Source organism: Pezoporus wallicus, unplaced genomic scaffold (assembly GCF_028554395.1).
Source record: "Pezoporus wallicus isolate ANWC-B61680 ecotype Strahan unplaced genomic scaffold, APGP_CSIRO_Pwel_v1 scaffold_7736, whole genome shotgun sequence".
Lineage (NCBI taxonomy): Eukaryota > Metazoa > Chordata > Aves > Psittaciformes > Psittacidae > Pezoporus > Pezoporus wallicus.
This window is the reverse complement of record NW_026636574.1, coordinates 1,928,676-1,950,139: the sequence shown is the minus strand read 5'-3', so window position 1 is coordinate 1,950,139 and position 21,464 is coordinate 1,928,676. Positions and strand designations below refer to the sequence as shown.

Genomic DNA, 21,464 nt, shown 5'->3' with positions numbered 1-21,464 from the left:
GCTCTGCATCCCGCCTCCGGCTTTGGAGGCTGCAGGTGAAGCCACGCTGCAGCTCTGCCCATAGGAACCCACATTTAACTCTCCTGCTGGGGTGGATCGTCTTGCACAGGGATAACCTTGGAATGGGAGCACTGGGAGCTCTGCCCTTTGCAGGGAGCGTTTCCAGCACTGCAGAAGGGCTGGTGAGGGCTCGGCTCTGATTTCAGCTGTGTTCCTTGGCAGGGGCACAGCTCTGTGATGGCAGATGCCTGCCCTGGGCAGGTGCTGGGCACGCTGCGGGTGCGTGATGGAAGCTCCAGGGGAGAGCTGATGGGAGGCAACCATGGTGTGAGGATGACACTTGAGTAGGCCCCCACTTGGAGCACTGTGTGCAGTTCTGGTGTCCCAGCATAAGAACATGGAGCTGTTGGAGCAAGTCCAGAGGAGGCCACGAGGGTGATCAGGGGCTGGAGCACCTCCCATACAAAGACAGGCTGCGAACACTGGGGCTGTTCAGGCTGGAGAAGAGAAGCTGCATGGAGACTTCTGTAATGCTTTTGTGCAGAGTTGTGAGTCTGGGGGCCCATCCTGCCCTTGCTGGGAGGCTGCCACGTACCAGGTGGCAGCTTGGCCTCCATGGCCACCGGAGATCCTGTTCCATTAGCCCAGGCTGTGGCTTTGGGTTTTGCAGAGGTACTTGAGCCAAAAGACTGAGCTGACCTCTGCCTCTTGGTGACAGCTCTCAAAACGTGGCACAGCATCACCTTGGTGGGAGCACTGCTCAGGTGTGAAGATGTGCTGCCTCATCTTCCACAGCCGTGTGTGGACAAGGGTCAGGGCCTGCTGGACTTTGCCTATGACAAGCATGAGCTCTGTGATGTGGTCTGGGACGAGGGGCTGTGCTCCCTGCTCCAGCCTGGGGACGGGAGCCAAGATGGGGCAAACCACTTGTACTTTGCCCCGGCAGGATGGAGCCACACGTGCTGCAAGCCCTGTGTTTTAATTCTAGCAGGTAGGGCAAGGAGCAAGCTGCATCAGGAGCAGAAAGCAGTGTGACTTCCATTGCACTTGCGGTGTTAAGGAGCATACCTGGCCTAAAGGAAGCTCCTAAGTACCCAGGAGGACAAATAATGCAGGTGCTGTGCTGAGGAGGACCAGTCACCCCTGAGGCCTCTGTGTGTAGGGTTTTCAGGATGAGAGTTGGAATTTCATTTGGAATTCCTGAAATGCTTTTAGGAGAAAACATGGCAATTAGCAAACACAGTATTTTAAGTCGTGGGCTGGAGTGGGGAGGTGGCTTTGCTGGTCAGCTTTTACTTAAAATGGGAAAGGAGAAGATTGGCTGGAAGGAAACATGCTTTCATTCCTGAAATCAGGAATAAAAGTTACAACATGGGACAGCATTTCTTACCCCTGACTTATTCCCATGCAGCTTAAGTGCTTCCAGCTCCAGGTCTCATATTGCCTTCCAGGTTTTTGCCCCTTATGTTTCCACAACAAGGTGCACATAGGCTGTCCCTGGCCTAAGGATGGAGAGCATTGGGGTTTCATCCCAGCTATACAATTGTACTCATTTAGCATCCTTTTTCCTTAATGGAGGTTTTGTGTTTCAAGAGATTAAGTGTTCTTGCACTCAGTGCCCTGCTCCTGATTTCCACTTCGCTTTGTGTTCCTCTGAGCTCTGGGGAGAGAAGGTAAAAGCTGATTGAACAGCATCACTGCAGCCTGGTCAGTGCTGATTAACTGGTGTCACACCTCAACAGCTACATGGAAAGCTGCTGCATGAGGAAGGTGTCCTTGGAAAGAGGTAAAGTGCTCCTGAGCCTTTAATCCAAACAAAGCAAATGTCAGATCAGAGGAAGTAAAACAAAGCCACTCACACAGGAGTCACATCCTGTTCAACTCTGGCTGCTCTCACTGGAGCAGGATTGTTTCCCAGTTCATGTCCCAGCTCCCACTGGGAGCTGCCCAAGGCTGATGAACTCTCAGTGCTTCCTCCACCACATGCATCCCGCTCCATCAGAAACCTCAGAGCCTAGGAAGAGTGCAGGGAACCTGACCTCACGTGGCAGCAGGGCTCCAGCAGCCTTCCTAGAGAAGGAGCCTGGTGATAAAAGCAGAGGCTTGGCAGGTATTAGTGTTGAAGAGCATGAGCTTGTGACAGTGAGTGACACACGTGCCTCAGCTGGCAGGGATGTTCCGTGCCCTCCCTTCTTTTTAGGGGGAGATAAGCTTTTAAACAGCTTGAACTCTTCTAACATCCATTGCTCTGGGTCCAGGATTGCATGATGTGGAGCTTTTCTGCCTCTGAAGAGCACCTCTGGGACAGAGAAGCTGCTGAGCAGAGACCTTGTATGCACCACAGAGCATGAGCTCAAATGATGATGCCCATATGAACATCACTGAGTGTGATGCGGTGTTGTAGTGTGGAGCAGGAGCAGGTTGTGCATCCCATCCTGGAGAAGGTGCTTCCAGCAGAGTCCTGTCCCCTAACGCATTGCTAGGGCAGGGAATGTCCGGTGACCCAGAGCACCATTTCCTGCAGGAGCTGGTTGGTTTTGTTTTCCAGGGAATACCTTACCCAGGGCTCTGCCCCAGCTCAGCACAGGTTGGTGTAGGTTAGCTTCAGGCTAAACTGCAAAGGCACTGGAAGTCCTGAGAGCATCTTTCTTGTCCCTGCCCCTGATCACAGAGGATTGCTCCAGCAGTTTTTGTAGTGCTTTTTTACCATTCTGTCTCCTCTGTATTTAGCCAGCCCTGCTGCCTCGATGTGCCTCCATCTGTAACACAGCCTCACTCCCTGGAACCCAGGACCGCGTTGTACAGGGTGAAACAGGCAGAGTACAGCCCGGAGCAGCATTTGAGCTCCCGTGTCCTATTGGGACACAGAACTGTGCCTGGGACCCCCTGTCCCTGAGCACCCAGCTGATCACAGCTGCTTTTTTGCCTTCATGCTGTATTGATTTGCAGTAGATGCTCTGTAAATGTGACTGTTCCTTGCTTTTGGTCTTGTTTCAACTTGCAGAGCCTGGAATCCCGGGTGATGTTTTACCTGCTTTGGCAAGTCCCAGGGCCCAGGCTGGAGGAGGAAAGGCTGAATTGAGTTCTTTTGGATAATTCATTGAAGCAGCTTGCGTTTGAGGTAGGATTTTCCAGTCCTGTTTGTGTGACAGAGCTGCTTTACAGTAATTCAGGGTGGAGCATCACCATTTCAGAGCATTGATGCTCAGCATTGCTGGCTCTGGCAGGAGCTGGTTGTGCATCAGTAGGTGGCATTTACAGTCTCTCCAAGAGGAGACTCAACCTCCTGGTTTGCCTACCAGTGGTTTAGGGGCAGGTTTTAAACCAGGTAGAACATGCAGCGGCCATTTAACCAAGGTTTGCAAGAGTGCCATGTCCAGCAAGCATCACTTTGCCTCCTGTAGCGTGGTCCCCCCACCAGAGGAGGGATTTAGGGAGTTTGATGTGATTTCTCACACTTCAGGCTGCTGACGGTTTCAATGTGCTTGGGTCTGCTCACCACCAGCCTGTGGGAATGGTGCGGGCACCCCACAGCCCATCTTATGTCACCGTTTCTCTGTAAAACATCGCAGTGTTTCTTCCTGCTTCTTTTCCTGCTGCCGGCTAAGACGGGGAGGAGACATCCTGGCTGCAGGAGGAATGTGGTGTTACCGCATTGCTGAGCAGTAACGGGTGAGGGCAGGCGCACCCAGCGCTGGGGCACACCTCGGTGGAGGCCAAGCCCGTGTTTCAGGCACTGTAGCCTGAGGGGCTGCTTTTTCCCCCAGCTCTGCGAGCTGAGCTCCTCATCCTCAGCGTGAGGACGGGCAGGGAGCTTAACACACACCAGCAAAGCAGCAGGAGCAAAGATCCGGAGTAACTTGATGTGATTTGTGGGGTCATTTCAGTAAAGTGAATGGAACCGGCTTGTTCTGAGGAGGAAAAGCTGCGTTCTAGCTGAGACGCAGCACATGAGCAGTGCCCGGGAGCGCTGGGAGAGGGGATGTATGTGTGCTCCATGTGTGAGCTGCGGCTCAGCGCTGACGGAGCAGTCACCGGTTTGAACAGTCTTGTTAAAATTTTACTTGGATGGCACTGTAAAAGCAAATAAACTGATGATGCTGTTTCTATTAATACTCACGTAAAGCAACAGTGACCACTGAAATGTGTCAAGTGCAAGAGAGCTCTGAATTAGGTCCAAAGTAGGGGATGTGGGCTCCTTGTCAGCGAGGTGCCCAAACAAGAGCTGTGTTTCTTAATAAACGTGACTTTTTGACTCTTTTCACAGCAGGTGAGGTCGCAGGATTGTGTTTTGTAGGTAACGCTCAAGCTCATCTTAAGTCATTTTGTGTCTTGAGAAGTTCCAGCGCTGCAGACAGGAGACTGGGTCTGTGCTCGAGGTCGCCTTCAGCCTGAAGTCTGATGCGTGAATAGACAGTGAGGTTATAACTCACGTGGACATCCCAAATGAGGCTTTAAATGATCAAATTGAGGTGCTGATGGCAGCGCTGCTGTTGCCACCGTGATGCTAAGCACGACACGAAAACCTGTCTGAGAGGGTGGGTGCACCTTTGGGGGCATCACTTAGTGCCAAGGTGTGCGGCAGCTCTGGAGGGAGCTGGTTTCAAGCTGCCTTGGTGATGTCCCAGTGGTGGGAGATCACACGAGTCCCAGGTGGGTCGGCTACAGATGGGCTTTCACTTGCTGGTTACCTGCTGTCGTCATCCTCATGCGAAGTGATTTATGCCTGCGGCCACGCGCCCCGTCTGGGAGCTGTCAGGAGTTATACAGTAACTGGGTGTGTGTGTCTGAGGATCCCTGAATCACTCCCTTTATCATCACTGCACCCACAGGCACCTTCTCTCCCAGGTGAGGCAGCTGCTGATTAAAAGCCAGGAGAGGAGCCAGCACTCAGAGGGCTGCTGTGGTTGCAGGAAGGGCAGAGAGCCCTCGCTGTGAGCCAGGGACGCCGTGGGGACCGGCGCTGGTGCTGCTGCTCACGCAGGGAGGAGGGCAGGTGAGGTTTCTGGCTCCCGGGATGTGCTGGAGCTGTTCCTCCTCCGGGCTCTCCTGCAGGACGCACTTTGTAATGGGTTTTATGGGTTTCTTTCTGTAGAAGGAGCCTTTGGGCCGTGGCGTGCGCTGGCAGGTTTTGATCTGGAATTGATTCTCTGGAAGTGAATAGATTCTGGAAGTACAGGGCCAAGTGGGATCGGAGAACAGAAAGTGTGGTGTGCCTGGGAAGAGGGGGTTATATGGGGGGTGTGTGTGTCTGTGTGTGTATGCTGGTGTGTGCATGCTGCTTAGGGCACTGTTTCTAGCCATACACTGGGACCTGGCATCAGCGCCAGCTCCCTGCCCATGCGGATCGTGGTGCTGGGGTTGTGGCTTTTTGATGTCCCTGGGGAGCCACGCAGTCATCAATTACAGCTCTGCTGGGAGCTGGTACCTGTGGTTCACCTCGGCAATAACATAAAGATCCAAAGACAGCGTTTGGGAAGAGGAAGATCTCTTACAGACTTTAGGAGAATCTTGTGCACGCTCCCTGAGTCAGATGATAAGCTGGGATTCTTTGTGCATCAAAAAATACAATCTGAGTGTCTGATTTTCCTCTTTGTTTTTCATTTTTCACCCATGTTATTCTCTTTTGGATCAATTAATATTATTTCCCTGTAAACTGAGAAGGAGCGGGAAGGACCTGGACTGAGATTGGCCTTTTCTGCTCCTTTTTGCTCATGCTGCACATTCTTCCCTAGGTGTGTCCTTGGTGGAATGGAATCTCGCTGCCAGCTTTGGCCATGGGCGTTATTTGTCCTCCTGGGTAAGGCTTACCAGGTAGTGATTCTAGAAGGATATGGGGAAAGCTGACTAAATAGAAACGCTGCTAATGTAAGCTTTGTGTTAGTAGGAGTATTCTGGCAGCAGGTGGGAGACTGGTATTTGCTAATAGTGCTGGTAACAGCCTGCTTTCTGTCTGTAGGGCTGGCTATATAGGGAAACAGGGGACACCAGCCAGGACTGTTCAGTGTGATGGGCAGGGAACTGAGCATCCCAGCAACACTGGGGGCATGGCAAAGAAGTGTTCAGAAATAACCGTTAGTACAAAGCCCTTTAAAGAGTGCCTTTTTCATATTAAAACTAAAGGTAGCTCAGGGACAAAATACCTTTGTCCTGTCTGCATTTTGTAGCTTTGTCCCAGGCATGACCTGGTAGTTGGTGTGTTGTAGGACCAGCAGATGTGCTGGTTGATGTCTCTGCCGCCTTGGCTCAGCCCTGTGTCCTGTTTTCCTGCTGCTGCAGCAGCCCCATGGGTGCTGAGAGCACAGGAAGCCTGCTCCCATGGTGCCTGCTACCCCCCCGCCGGAGACCTCCTCCTGGGACGAGCCCACCTCCTGAGAGCATCCTCCACATGTGGCCTCTCCAAGCCTGAGACGTACTGCACACCCCATGGAGAGGTACGTTCACCTCCTTCCTCCATGCTCCTCAACCTTGCATCGGCATGCCAATGGCTTTACCCGTCCTGTCCTTCCTGCTCTTCCGTAGGGATGTATTTAACCCATTTCAGGTATTTATCCCCCTTCCGACTGTGTTGGGTCATTGCAGTACCTGCCCAGAGGAGCTGTGGCTGCCCCGTTCATGGCAGTGCTCAAGGCCAGGTTGGACACAGGGGCTTGGAGCAAGCTGCTCTAGTGGAAGGTGTCCCTGCCCATGGCAGGGGGTTGGGACTGGATGAGCTTTAAGATCCCTTCCAACCCAAACCATTCAATGAACACAGTGGTAGGGAAAGGGCAGCGAAGCTCCAGTGTGAAGCACAGGAGTCAAAGTAGAGGCTCTTGCCTCCAATATATCCCAAGCCTTCCTATCCCCAGCCATTTTAGTTATAAACTAAACTCAACTCGTATTTCGGTTGTTGAAAATGAGACCATTTCAGGTCTTTCACGAAGACTTGGAAAAGCTCCTGAACCGAACAACTGTTTTCTGTTGTTCTGGCTGTGCGGGGGCAGATCCTGCTCCGGAGGATAACGTTTCAGCCAGCTGCAGATTCCCAGGCTCCAAAGCCGCCACCAAACCACAGTAAGAGTTTGAGGATAAATCTGCCTGAGCAGAGAGCTGAAAAGCTGCAGGGGTGATGTCCCCTATGGGAGCCCTTCCTAAAGCCTTTCTCTGTCGGTCTGGCAACGTTAACCCTGTAATTGCCATGGAAGGAGTTCGAAAGGGAGCAGGTTCAATGTGGGAAAGGCAGAAAGGGTCTTTGGAGAGATGCTGGAGAGGTAAGGAGATGTCAGACCTCCGGGGAGGCTGGGTTTGCTACAGTGAAATCCAGCTCCAGTGAGTCAGCCGCCTTCTGGTTTTAATTCCCCTTCAAGTTGAAGTCCAAGATGTGGCAGTCAGTGGATTTCTTGTGGAGCTGATGGTGTTCTGCTGGGCTGGAGAGATCTTCACTGCTCTATGGGCTCAGAGATGGCTGGAGCTGGTGGTTGAAGTGAAGCTGGGCAGCTCCCTGGCCCTAAAGGGTGTGAGCATCACATCCTCCCGCATGCTGGGCTGTCTGGCCTTTGTCAGGCCCTTTCCCAGGCTGACAGTTGCAGCCAGGCTTTTCCTGCAGTCAGGCTCCCATTTGCTTTCTCTGGAGCCACTTTGCTGCTCCAGGGAGCAGGGCTGTTTGCTTGCCTCTCCAGCAAATCCCTGCTGCTTCTCATGGGTGCTTGTGCCCATGCATAGGAAAATAGGCAGCAATTATTTCTGCTTTGACTTCTTCTTTCTCCTTCTCAATTTCTGTTTATGCTTGAGGAGAACTGTACATAAATATAGCTCTGAAATCTTCACTTAACATTGACTTTTGACAGTGACTTTTACTTGAAGAGGGGTTTATACTATGGGAAGCGAATATCTGCACAAGCTTGATTAAGCTGGTTGTCCTAATGCCAGCCGGAGTGGACTAGTTATTCCCTTTGTCTGGTCTTGAGAGATCATTACGAGGGGCCTTCAGTTGTGATCATCTGCATCATTTGTAATCTTTGCAGTGGAGACTCAGCATCTCTTTGATGGCTGTGATATACTTTGAGCAGAAATGATCGATCTGTTTGATGCAGAGGTGGTGAATGAGGCCCCATGGTGGTACTGTGGAGGAAGCATCATTGCAGCTGTCTCTTCTAGTCTGTTTTCGTATTCCTTATACCATGCCTTACAAGTACCAGGGTTAAAAGAGATATGGAACAATTAACACTGATAGTTTCAGTTGGATTCTCCAATTGAGCTTTGGCAATGGGGTCTTTGCTTCCTTACACATTCTTTCCTTTGCTAAAATGAGAGATGCATCGTTACTGCTAGTAAATTCCTCCAAGATCCTTATTTCTGTTCTGCAGTTGTAAAGGCTAATGGGAGTTTTGTGTAGAGCAGCTTGTCGCTTTGCAGGAGAAATCCCCATGTGCTCAGCATTTCCTGATTTTCCCTTCCCTCTTTCTAGTTCCTAATTTAAGCAAAAATTAATCCCCTGAACTCAATTCTCCGAGTCCCATCCCATAAAAAGTAATCACATTTCATGTATTAACTCTTACGTCTTCTTTTTCTTTCCTGATTGCAAGTCTTGCCCTCATTTTGTTGCCAAATAGGTACAAATTTAGAGCGGGTTTTGCAATCTCAGCAGAGGGCATGGGATGAGGGGTTGCTCTCCCCTCGTGCCAGCTGGCAGGTCCACGCTGTCTGACCCCACCACCAGCCCATGGGTCGTCTTTTGCAATCCTGGTGGGTCACTTGCTGTGGGCATCGATTTCAGCCTCTGCTCCATTGTCAGCTCTGGCTCCAAGTCCCTCTAACCTTTATACTTTGCACTACTAATTGCTCCATTCCTTGGCTGTAGGCTCAGTGGGGTGAAATCCAGGAGGGACACAGCACTGCCATTTATAGCATGGGGGAATGCAGCAATGGAAAGAGAAGTGATGGGGGGTGGAAGCCAGGCAGGCCAATGGTCTGGGCTGGAAATCACTTAGTGCTTGGGAAATGGTGGCTTGAGTCAGCATAGAAGGTAAAAGCAAGAGGGGAAACTGAACATAAAATAGAAGAATAAAGTGAGCCTGGATTTGGAGCTGTAAAGGCACTGATGTGTGTGGAAAGAATCTCATTGACTGAGGTGTGATTCAAGGCCCTGTTAGCTTGTCTCACTATTTAAATGCGAAGTCTGGTGCTTTGACAGGAGTATGGAGCAGCTTACACTGCCCAGCTCCGGCCGGGGGAAGGCATGGTGTGGCTTCCGTGTGGATTAGCAGGTCCCATTCCCCTCACTTGCCCTGGCCCTTCCAAACAACAGCATGAGGGCTGTGCAGCCTTTGCTTCACTGCTGCAGGCAGCAGTACCCTGCTGCGGTGTGTTCGCCCCCGGCTAGATTAACACTTCTCTGGAGAGAGATCATTGCTTTCCTCCAGGATTGTGCAATGCTTTCAGTTTAAAGACATATCCAGGACTACAGACTTCTCCCATCTCTTGATTAATTTAGCAGAGTACCACAAACGCCCTGCACATCACTGAAACCTTTTGCTGAAGAAGGTGGTAGTGAAGCTGGATGTGCTTGTGCTTCTGCTGCTGCTCTCTTTCCTACATCCTACAGGGTGCCAGTGCCTCAGCACCCTCATAGGGAAGAACTTCTGTCTAAATTCTCATCTCGGTTTCCACCCTGTCAGGTTAAAGCCATTCCCCTTGTCCTGTCCCTACAGGCCCTTGTCCAAAGCCCCTCTCCAGGTTACTTGTCAGCTTATTTAAGTCTTTTAATACTTCGGGTATTAAACATTGTTTGGATAAGGTCAAGGACCAGTATTTTTTTGCCTTCTCTCCCCTGCTTTTCACATTGAGTACTTATATAAAGTGAGTATTCATATAGAGTATTTTTTTGCTCTTCTCACCTGCTGAACAAAAGGTGGGAAGTTACCTTTATCACCCTTGTGCCGTGATGACATGGGGTCATCCAGGTGGGAGCTGAGGTGAGAGGTACCAGAGGACCCTGAAGGAGTCAGTGTGCAGAAGAGCAGAGCTCCTGGCCTGGCAGAGCTTCCTGCTGCTGATGGCTGGTCACAGCTGCCTGGCAGGGGCTGGGCTGTAGATCTCTCCCCGTGGTGTTTCAGCACCGAGTCATCGTTGTCTGCTTCCAAAAATACAGGCCAATGGCTGCAACAGAGGCTATGGGCAAGAGCAATGCTTCTGTCTGCCTTACTGCTGCTGTCTGATGGGGACATCTGCTTGCCCACCTGCATGAGTCAGGGAGGGAGCTCAGGACTGATTCAACGCATGCTGCCTGCGGGGTGCTTGGGCAGGCCCTCGGTGTGTTGGAACAGGGGAGAGCAGGCTCAGAAGCCTCTGTGCCTCCCAGCCCCTTTGCTTTGCAGTGTCACCGCTCAGACTCGGGGGTTTTAACACAAATGCAGCCACAAAACAGCTGTGGTCAGTGGGACCGCAGGAGGTCCAAGCCCCTGCTCAGAGCAGGGCTTCTAGTGTTGGGTATTGCTTCACCGTGTCAGGGCTTTGCAGGGAGCAATTTATATCCCCAACCCGTTGAAGGGAATACAGCAGCTACTCGGTGCTTACCTTATTCTGGCATTCAGACACACCCTGCTCTTTGCCGCAGGGATCTGTCCCTACCTGCAATGAATGTGCAAAGGTAAACCCCCCTATTTCCCATTAGTTTTTCCTCCTCCTCCTTTCTCTGTATCCTTTTTTTTTGCCACACAACTGCAAATCAACACATATGCTGGGAGACATCACGTCATTCCCTTGCAGACAAGCTGCAGAGGAGACAGGACCCCGGCGATGCGTGCAGGGTGTAGGGATGAGCTGGTGCAATAGGGGGTTTGCAGACTGTCATCCTGGCAGATTCTAAATGAAGTTTTGCTGAGGGGAGATGGAAAGTGAGAACAGACGGGGTGAGGAAAACAAGCACCCACGTGCTTGCTTTTAAGCAAGAGAAATGAACTTCATTTCCTTAAACCCCATCCCTAGGATGTTTGTTTCCAGCTTGTGTCTTCTCCCGCATCTCTGCTGTTGCCTCTGAATTTGGGGGTCACAGGTAAAACCAAGCTGAGGGTCAGAGCCCTCTATTTGTGTGTTGAGTGTGGCCTCGGGGCTCATTTCCCAGTGTCACTTATGACCAGCCAAGCAGGGATGTGACATTCGATGTTAGTGCTGAGGGAGATATCTGTGTTTCAAAATTGAAGCACAGTCTGGTTTATCGAATACCAGTTGCTCACTGGGATGTTTAACCATGATAACATAACCATGGGTAACTTCTGCCTTTTCCTGCTCTGTGAGCTCGGCATGTCCTGCAGCTGCATTATCACGGAATGAGAATGGGCTGGAATAGAGAATGGCATAGCTTGGCTTTACCAGGTGCCTTTGTTCCCAAGGTAACTTGTTCTTGCTGCCCACCCTATTTATTAATAACCCTCAGTGTCTCTGTGGATGAATAAATTCCTACTGCTTTTCAGGCTGTCCCCGGATAAACTTGGACCAGTAATTACTGTCCCTATAGAATATTAATTGTGCAAGACCAAGCAAGGCTCCCGTATGGGAGGCTGCGTGCCAGGAGCCCGACTGACACAGTGCCTCTCACTGCCATGCAGCTGGGTGAAACCAGGACCCCCGAGGTCCCTGCAGCTATGCAAGGTCTTCATTTCATGACTGGAGAGAAGCAGCTTCCCATTTTTGCTGAGGAATAACTTCAGTTTATTTTGGGCTTGTGCTCCTGTGCCAGGAGGTTTTATTTCAAGGGCTCTCAACTCGCATTAAAATGGCAGCTCGAGCTACTTAAAATACTTTGGTCGGAGTCCATCAGCTTCAAATGGTTTGAGGTTTTCTGCCCCGGCATGAGCAGGAGGCATGGGAGGCTGCTCAGCCCTGGCTCACGAGGTCAGAGCAGGGGGAGAGCCGCAGAAACACGCAGCAGAGAGGGCACAAGGGCACTTTGCACTGTGTCCCCGCATACAGAAGTGTTCAGGTGCATGATGTAATGTATGGGCAGTTTTACAATAGCTGGTTGTTCTTCTGCATGGCTTTTTTGGTTTTCCCCTCCACGATTCCCAAGATGTGCATCTGTTTGTTAGAGGGAAATGCTCGCTTTCCCTGTAAAACAGCCACCTCCCAGATCACCTTTCAAAAGGCAGGAATTAACTTCCCCAAATCTCTGAGCCTCCATATCCCCTATTTTGGGTGACTCTTACAAGTAGCTTGGAGGCACAGAGGGCAGTTAGTGTTTCCCACGCAGACCTACAACTTCTTTTACCTCCCTATAGGCTGTTTCAGCCCCACATCCCCTACCCACTTGTCACACACCACTTCTCCTTTGCTGATGGTGCTGCAGAGCCAGAGCTGCAGTGACCCAGCTTCGACTGTGACCTCTTCATCTCATTTGTCACATAGTCCTGGTCTATTCCCGGCAAGCCCAGCTCCAAGGGAGCTACTGAGCCTTTTGCTATGCTGGTAAAAAAGGAAGGGGAGATGTGGGGAAAGGTGTGCACGTTGTAAATCTCTGCTCAGCCTGGTGCAGGGCTGTCATTTTTGGTACTTGCCTCTGTCCCAAGGAACTTTGAGACACATAGGTCACACAGTCACCACCAGTCGTAGCAGATCCCCCCTTGTGCAATGGCTTTCACAATTTGCTCCAAGGGTGTGAAATGAATTTTGCTTCCAGGGTTAATCTAAGCCTAAACTGGGGAGGGGGACAGAAGATTCCAGGGCTGCCTGAGGATGGTCCATCACACAAGCTTCATTTTCACTTAACACTGCATTTGAAGTGTGCTTGCAGCTTCAGTGCCAACACTGGGCGGTAGCTACTAGAAGGTACTTGTGTCTCTGGCTGTGTGAATGGTCTAATAAGGATGAGTGAATCACTCCTGATGAATAATTCAGCTGAGATTAACCTTTCCCCTGCAGAAAGTCTTTGTGAAGTTTAATCATGGTTGGGAATTGTTCTTTCTGTGGGTAATTCCTGTAGCTTCCTGACCATTTGGTGCTAGTAGCCAGTATCCAAAACGACTTCTTCTGCCTGGACCTGATTATATTACTTCTGATTCTTACTGGCAGAGCCAGGAGGAGTTGGTAGAGCCAGGGAAATGGCATGATTATATATTTTGAATTCTCTGTTTGCTTGCTCTGCAATATTGTTATAAATATTGCAGTTAGCCAACTCCTGTTCTGCAATATTTATAGACAGAGAACATAAAGACTCTGGAAAATATTATGGAAACAGATCAGTATAAAGGGAGGATTTCTCCTCCATATCGGTCCAACTGCAAAAGGTTCCCAGGTCTCGGGCTGAATAGAATCAGGCCTGGGTTTTGTTAGGACCCAAAACCAGCCCATGGTCTGAGCTCACATCTCACTGCTGCCCCATCACCTTTCTGGTCAGGGCCAACCTACTCCGTGTGTGGTTTTGTGTGAGACCGAGCAAAAAGGTAATTCTGGACAAAATTCTCCATGATTTTTTCTTTGTTTTTCTGTTAAAAAAAGGTAGTTTTGGTGAAGCCAAGTCCATTTTTGTAGAAGTGAGACTTGGTTCGTTTATGTCATGAGCCTGTATCAGGAGTAAGGCATCGTGTGTAACCCGTAATTCACCTTTTAAAGGGGAAACCAGAGATCTTTGTGCCACTGTGGACTTCCGGCCAAGTGACCTCTCCCTCCTACCCCAGCATGTGTATGGGGTCGTGTTTAGGGTTTGGGTTGGAATTGGCTCTTTTGTTCTAAGTATCAGATGGGGAGATTCTAGCACGGAGCAGGGTATAAAGTGCTTTTTGTCACTGGATGTCTCTCCTTGGCCACTGAAAGCTGATCTCTTCACTGGGGTCTCCAACGTGTCCTGTTCCTCTGGTGTCTCCTTATGCCACCACAGCAGCTGAGGGTATCTCGTTGCCTTCCCGGTGTCAGATGTGCCTTGTACCAGATGCACTTCTCTCCTCCAGGCCCACTTTCCTCCCAGGACAACCTTTCGGAGCCATCCTCTGGCAAACGCTGTTCCTGATCATTCCCAATTTCTCGGGCTTTGGGACATGTTGATGTGAAGCTCATGTACCACTGCTCCTTGTCTCTTGCTCAATCTCTTTCCTGTTGCTTTCTAAACATCTCTGAGCCTGCCCATGTTAGTGGCCGCACGGAGCGTTGCCTGGTTAGTAGAATGTGGGTATTTGTTTGCTCCTCAGGGACTCGGGCTTTTCCCCTGTGCCCGTGCTGCATCTGTTTGCTCCTTGAATTACTTGCTCAAGTGAAGGGCTGAACTTTGAGCCACTCGACTTCCCACCCACTGACTTATCACCCACTGAGCTGTTTGCTCCCGCTGTGCTCCCGCAGGAGGCTGAGCATCACCCCGAGAGTGGCCTTTTCAGTTCACCCAAACGGGCCCCTCGCTGTGTGGAAAAGGCAAACTGGTCCTGGAAAGCTGCAAAGAGCTTTCTATCAAGTGTTGTCATTGTGGAAAACGGGGTTTGCTTAAAAAACAAAGTCGTTTTGATGGTTTGCCAAAAATGGGTTTTAGTTGAAAGCATTTTGGTGCTAGTTTTTAGTCCATAAAACCAGGATTTATGTTTTCTAACGGGGCTTGAATGGGACCACTTGAGTTCTGGGTATCATTAGTCTTATTGATGGTGGTTCTTCAGCTTTTGGGATGCGGTTTGTTCCTCAGCAGCCCAAGCTGCACTTGGGCCCCTCACCCCTGAGGACTGCAGTGGGGTCTCTCTGGCCACACCAGGATGGTCGCTTCCACTCTTCCTTTCTCTTCCAGTGGAGCATGAGGTGCTGCCGGTGCGACTCGCGGCTGCCGCACGCCTACAATGGCCACCGTGTGGAGAACGTCCTGTCCTCGGCCGGGCACGCGCGCTGGTGGCAGTCCCAGAATGGTGAGTACCACAGGACAGCACAGCTCCAAGGCACCAGTGGTGAACAGCATGAGGGGAGGAGGTGCTGGATTCGGTCGATGGGAGGGAAAGAAGGCAATAAGTGGTTTGGCTCTGGCAGTGAAGCGGTTTCTGTTCCTCAAGCCCACAGTCTGCACCTCTGAAGCTGCCTCTCTGTGCCCGCAGGCATGGAGCGCGTCTCGTTGCAGCTGGACCTGGACCAGACATTCCAGCTCGGCAGCATCCTGCTTCACTTCAGGGTTTGTGGCTCTCTGCGAGATGTGGGGATCTCCGTGCACAGCTCCCGTTGGGCTCCTGAGAGGAAGCACACTAGGGTCCCCATCCCTCCTTTTTCCTGGCTGTTCCTCTGGGTGTTTAGGAGCAGCAGAGTGGGGTGGTGGGTCTCCATCTCTTGAATGTCTGCCGAAAGACCTGTTTGGTGCTGATGTGTACTTTGTGGCTGCAGCAGGGCTGGCCAAGGGGAGCAGGGGGAACCCAGAAGTTGTGGGTAACCTGCAGGGGAGGGGATTGCTCCAGCAGCCTGCAGAGACCTGAGCCTGGAGGGAGGAGAAGGAAGAGCAGAGGCATGCCCAGGCCCCATGGTGGGAGCCGGCTGGGGTGTTGCCACTTACAGATGTGCTTCTCCCCTCTCTCTGCAGTCACCTCTGCCCGCTGCGATGCTGATCGAGCGCTCCACTGACTTTGGCCAGACCTGGGACGTGTACCAGTACCTGGCCTCCGACTGTGCAACCGCCTTCCCCCATGTCCCCCGGGGCTCCCCTGAGAGGTGGCAGGATGCTCGGTGCCAGGTTCTGCAGGGGCACCCTGTGCACGGGGACAAGGTAGGATCCGTGGGGGCTTGGGCAGGGATTCCCACATGTGCCTGTTCCCACCGCAGTGACACTGGGTTTGGGGTGGGTGGCCTTGTGCAGCACTGCTGAGACACGTGGTGTTAGAGAGGGATGGAGCCGTGGGCATCCAGCACTGCTGAGGGGAGTCCTTAGGAGGATTCCTGATCCTCTGGGAGGAGAGCCCTCACTGCTTTGGGACAAGGGAGGTGTTATGTTGGTTTTCCTGCAAGATCATAGAATCATAGAATAGTTTGGGTGGGAAGGGACCTTAAAGCTCCTCCAGCTCCAACTCCTGTCATGGGCAGGGACCCCTTCCACTAGAGCAGCTTGCTCCAAGCCCCTGTGTCCAACCTGGCCTTGAGCACTGCCAGGGATGTGGCAGCCACAGCTTCTCTGGGCACCCTGTGCCAATGTCCAGCAAAATTCTCTGCAACTCTTAAAGCTTTTCCCTGTGTAGGTGATGTTCTGCAGAGGCAGATCCCGAGCACCACTTCCCAGAGCATGAGAAGGCACCTTGTGTTTCCTGCTTTTTGAATGTACTTTTTCTCCTCTAAGGTGAAATTCAGCATCCAAGACCTGGCATCTACCATCACTACCTCTAACAGCCAGACCATCGAGAGTAAGTGAGCAGCCTGTTTCATGTCTGAGAAAGGGAGGGGAGGATGATGGATGCACCTCATGGTTCTTCCTACGTGTGATGGAGAGCACAGAGGCAGGTTAACGCCCTGGGGGGGCAGGTCCTCTGCAAGCAAGGTCTTTGCTGATGCCTCCATCTCTTGCTCTGCATCCTCTGTGTGAATTGCAGCGCACTTCTGCTGCTGGTGCCTGGGTGCCTGCTGCCCCCTCACACCTCTCCTTGGTCTCCAACAGAGCTGGGGCAGTTCACAAACCTGCGCATCAACCTCACCGGGCTTCCCCACATCCCACGCCAGGGATATCACTCACCCAGCACCTTCTATGCCTTGACTGAGGTGCAGGTGCTGGGGAGCTGCTTCTGCCATGGACACGCCGACCGCTGTGCCCCTCCAGGAGACCCACACACCATGGTGAGCACTGGGCTCAGGGGCTGTGGGGGTCATTCTCGGGGGGACACGCAGAAGGCTTCAGGAGGCTCTTTCGTGCCCAGGAGGATTTGCTACTGCAGGCTGTTAGCTGTTGTAGGGTTTTCTGTGTGGTTATTGTAGGGTTTTTAGTGTGGTTGTTTTTGATTAGGTGGTAGAGGTGGTGGGACTTGCCCAGCCTGTCCCTGGTGCTGCATTAGCCCTGGCTGGGGGCTGGAGCTTCATTGCTGTGCAGGGGTTAGGGGCCAGGCACGTGCTGGAAAGGCATCGGGAGGATGAAGCTCTAAACCCATCAGGCACCGGGCAGGAGGGGTAAGGTGTTGTCTTTGCGGCAGGTCCACGGGCACTGTGTGTGTCAGCACAACACTGATGGTCCCAACTGTGATCGCTGCGCTGCGCTCTACAATGACCGGCCCTGGGCACCCGCTGAGGACAACGATCCCCATGAATGCCAAAGTATGATGAAAACCTTTCCTCTCTCCTCCCTTATAACAGCTTTTCAGTCCTTAGAGCAGCTCCCAGTGCTTAAAGGGGCTGCAAGAAACCTGGAGAGGGGCTTTGGACAAGGGCCTGTAGGGACAGGCCAAGGGGAATGGCTTTAACCTGCCCGAGGGGAGGCTGAGATGAGCTCTTAGGCAGAAGCTCTTCCCTGTGAGGGTGCTGAGGCGCTGGCACAGGGTGCCCAGAGAAGCTGTGGCTGCCCCATCCCTGGCAGTGTTCAAGGCCAGGTTGGACACAGGGGCTTGGAGCAAGCTGCTCTAGTGGAAGGGGTCCCTGCCCATGGCAGGGGTTGGAGCTGGAGGAGCTTTGAGATCCTTTCCAACCCAAACCATTCTATGATTCTTCCTGAGGCCTTTCCTGAACCCTCTCCCTAGCCATGAGTGACCGGACTGAGCCCGGAGACCTTTACTGGGCCACTTTGTGGGGTGGATGTTAGCACACGACTCGTTTGCACACTGGCTTCGCGCATGGCCACACTGTCAGATGGGTACCAGTGTCAGCCTGGTCTGTCAGCGGGAGTCACCGAGTCACGCAGGGCCTTGGGCACCCTCTAGTGCCGGAGCTGCCGCTGCCGGGGGTTGCAGCACTGCACGGACCGTTTTGGTGGGGTTTTTAGGGTGCAACTGCAATGGGCACTCGACTTCGTGCCACTTCGACCCCGAGCTGTACCGTGCCAGCGGCGGGGCGAGCGGCGGCGTCTGTGACCGCTGCCAGCACAACACCGAGGGCAACAACTGTGAGCGCTGCGCACCCCACTACTTCCGCAGCCAGCGGCAGGATCTCGCCCATCCCGAAGCCTGTCTGCGTGAGTGCCTGGAGCCCCCCCCGAGCACCTTCCCTGGGCCCCACATCCTCCCCTCAGCACTGCTGTTTCCTGCATGTCTGCAGCCTGCGAGTGCGACCCGGACGGCACCGTGCCGGGCTCCATCTGCGACGCGCTGACGGGGCGCTGTGTCTGCAAGGAGAACGTGCAGGGCGACCGCTGCCACCTCTGCAAGCCGGGGTTCTCCCAGCTGGCCAATGCCAACCCCCTGGGGTGCCGCAGTGAGTACAGCCCCTGAGACACCCCCTGCACCCCACCTCTGTGCTCAGCATCCGCAGTGGCTCTGAAGGGGACCTGGTTCCCAGCTTTGATTTGGGGGTTCCAAGCTAAAGGCCTGATTTGCAGAAGCTGGTAAATGCATCCCCAGGTTGTGGCCTGTCTCAGGTATGAGCTTGTCAAAAAGCCCAGGGAAGGTGGAGTTTGGGACATGTGTAAGGCTGTGTCCCCTTCCCAGGAAGCCGCAGGGGATGCAGGAGGTGAGTCCTTGCAGGCGAGCAGGGCTGTGCATGGGAGAGGGCAGCTGTGGATGGGTTCAACATCATGCATGTGGCTGGGCTGGAGGGATGCTGAGGCCCCTTGAGCTGCTGAGTCCTGCTGCATGGCTGGAGGAGGTGGTGTGTTGTTAGGGCAGGGGTGTGGGTCCCTTGTGCCGAGCTCAAGTATGAAGGGGAGAGCCAAGAGAGCTCGTCTTTGGATGGCTGCGTGGTCATCCTGTGGACCTGGCTCTGTGGGAAGCGAGGCTGGTGCTTGGCACCCATTTTTAACATGACAAACCCCTCCCTGTTTCAGGATGCACCTGCAATGTGCTGGGAACACGGCAGGACATGCCCTGCGACGATGAGACGGGGAGATGCTTCTGCCTGCCCAACGTGGTGGGCAACGACTGTGACCAGTGTGCGAGCGAGCACTGGGACATGGGCAGTGGCCACGGCTGCCAGCCCTGTGGCTGCCACCCGCATGGCTCCCGCAGCCCCCACTGCAACCAGGTACCACCAGCCCACCCCAGGCATCCTCAGGGCACATTCAGCACATTGCAGCAGTGTTTCTTTTTCATTTCCCTGCTTTCTTTCACGCACACACCTGCAAACATGCTCTTCTTTTTCCTTTGCTGGGGATCACTCAGAGAATCAAAAGCATCTCTTGAGTGGCTCCATTGTCCCATTCCATCTGTGGGAGCCTCCACAAAAAGGGCTGTGCATTCCCTAGGGTGTTCTGCTCTTATTTTCCTTTTCCCATGTCCTAGAAAACACCGTGACAGACTACTCAGGAGAATAGAAGAAGGTGGTAATTATCGAGGCAAGATTAAGCCATTTGAAAAGGCCTGGTATTTAGTAAGGAAGTCCTAATAAGAGATCTTCATACAGGCGAGGCAAGCTAATTATCCCCATTTGTCAATGGAAAGCGTGTGTGTCACTTCAGGCCTAAGAGACAACTGGGAAAATTAAAGTTAAATGTAACAAATAAAAAACTATGACAAATTCAAAGAGCCAAAGATAGGTCCCAAATGGGCTCAGCGCAGGGAGGAGACCTGCGATCACAAAGCAGCTGCTTGTGGGCGATCCCTTTGTCCTTGAAATAAAGCTGAAAACTCTGCTGTGGAATGCATGAGCTCTTTGGAGATTGCATCCCCATGGTTGAGCCTGCAGCCTGACACAGCAGCATGGACATGTCCCAGGGTGCAGGCTGAGCAGGGAGAATTGCCCATGTGCTGGTTTTAGTGCTCAAGAGCAGCTGAGGAAGGGCTTTCCTAGGAAAGAGCCCAGAGCTGGGTCTCCCTGATGGGTTTCTCTTCCTTCAGTTCACAGGACAGTGTCCATGCAGAGAAGGCTTCACAGGACGGACATGCTCTGCTGTGCAGGAGCAGGTGTGCCCTGACAGGCACTACGGAGACATCCGGATGGGGTGCACAGGTAGGGAGCATCCCTTTCATTGTGGCTTGGTGTTTCTTAGCACTGTGAAATCACAGGTTAGCTGGAGAAGAGCACTTGGCCCATGTCCTGACATCAACATTTCCTCTGCTGTTTTGTAAGAGAAATTTTCTCTCTGCAACAGCCTCCCAGTTCATCCCCAACTCCAGGTATCTCCCAGTCTCCTCCCAGCAGCCCTGGGTGAGCCCCATGCAGTCTGGCCCTGCAGAGTCAGGGACTGGGCAAGTGGCTTGGGGGCTCTTCCCATTCCTCTGCCCAGAGAAGCTGTGGCTGCCCCATCCCTGGCAGTGCTCAAGGCCAGGTTGGACACAGGAGCTTGGAGCAAGCTGTCTAGTGGAAGGTGTCCCTGCCCGTGGCAGGGGGTTGGAACTGGATGAGCTTTGAGATCCCTTCCAACCTAAACCATTCCATGATTCTGTGATTTCCTGGATTGTGCAGGGGTTTTATTTCAGGTTGTGTTGCCATTCCATTAACAGGGTCTGATTATATACATATATAAATCTATATTTTCCCCGTTTTCTTGGGCTTCACCTCTATACCTCTCCCCCTTTCCATCATCCAGAGTGCAACTGCGACTTCCAGGGCACGGAGGACGTGGGCTGTGACAAGACCACAGGCCAATGCCTGTGCCGCCCCGGTGTCATGGGCTCCCGCTGTGACCAGTGCCAGCGTGGCCACTGCGGCACCTACCCTGGGTGTGAGCTGTGCCACCCTTGCTTCCACACCTACGATGGGGACGTCCAGCGCCTGCGCCTGCGCCAGGCCGGCTTCAGCAACAGCACCTCGGGGCTGCCACCTGGGAGGGGGGGGTCCCACCTGGGCCCCCGCCTCTCGCAGGCAGAGGACAACGTGCAGCAGGCTCAGGGCATCCTCAGCCGCTCTGCTGTGACAGAGCAGGGCCTGGCCCAGGTGGGCAGCGTGCTCACTGCCATCAGGTGAGGCACGGGTGCTGCTATGGGGTGCATCCCTTAGATGGGGGATGTTGCAAAGGCAGGAGGCTGGGGGACCAGGTCATGGTTGGCATCATAGAATGGTTTGGGTTAGAAGGGAACTTAAAGTTCATCCAGTTCCAAACGGATGCCGGGGTGTCAGAGAGCTGCAGCCCAGCCCTGCTCCCAGCTGCCTCCACAAACCTGTGTGGGGTATGGTGTGTTTCTGGCCATCAGCTCTCCAGGTTCAGAAGTGCCTCCTCACTGCGTGCTGTCAGTGTCAGAGCCCTGCTTTCTGTCTACAGGTGCTTTGCTTTCTCCTTGAATTCCTATTTTCTGCTTTTTCTCTCCCAGAGAGCAGGTCCAAGGCATAAATCCTGACCTTCGTTTTCTGGATGACACTGTCTCTCTATCGAGGGACCTTGAAGCACTGAACAGGAGCTTGCTTATCGCCAACACCAAGTATCAGAGCAAGAAGACCCAGTTTGAAACCAGCCGCAGCAGGGATTTGGCAGGTAGTGCTGC

The 21,464-nt window shown here is 52.8% G+C and overlaps 1 protein-coding gene across 3 annotated transcripts in view; it reads left to right on the top strand.

Annotated features, from left to right (window-relative positions):
- The first annotated feature begins 1,004 nt into the window (after positions 1–1,004).
- The window catches only part of LAMB3 (laminin subunit beta 3), a 28,673-nt gene continuing 8,213 nt past the window's right edge, over positions 1,005–21,464 (top strand). Inside the window, exons 1-16 of one of the 3 annotated variants that reach the window (XM_057400733.1) lie at positions 3,018–3,121; positions 4,833–4,996; positions 5,736–5,800; positions 6,280–6,434; positions 14,735–14,849; positions 15,033–15,106; positions 15,506–15,688; positions 16,253–16,316; positions 16,568–16,743; positions 17,094–17,214; positions 17,876–18,064; positions 18,148–18,303; positions 18,872–19,068; positions 19,881–19,992; positions 20,573–20,945; positions 21,294–21,454. In XM_057400733.1, the coding sequence (XP_057256716.1) occupies positions 5,752–5,800; positions 6,280–6,434; positions 14,735–14,849; positions 15,033–15,106; positions 15,506–15,688; positions 16,253–16,316; positions 16,568–16,743; positions 17,094–17,214; positions 17,876–18,064; positions 18,148–18,303; positions 18,872–19,068; positions 19,881–19,992; positions 20,573–20,945; positions 21,294–21,454 (2,125 nt within the window). In that variant the 5' untranslated portion in view covers positions 3,018–3,121; positions 4,833–4,996; positions 5,736–5,751. Of the gene's footprint in view, positions 1,116–3,017; positions 3,122–4,732; positions 4,997–5,735; positions 5,801–6,279; positions 6,435–14,734; positions 14,850–15,032; positions 15,107–15,505; positions 15,689–16,252; positions 16,317–16,567; positions 16,744–17,093; positions 17,215–17,875; positions 18,065–18,147; positions 18,304–18,871; positions 19,069–19,880; positions 19,993–20,572; positions 20,946–21,293; positions 21,455–21,464 lie in introns of those variants that run through there. The other 2 variants (XM_057400734.1, XM_057400732.1) reach the window with 2 other exon arrangements.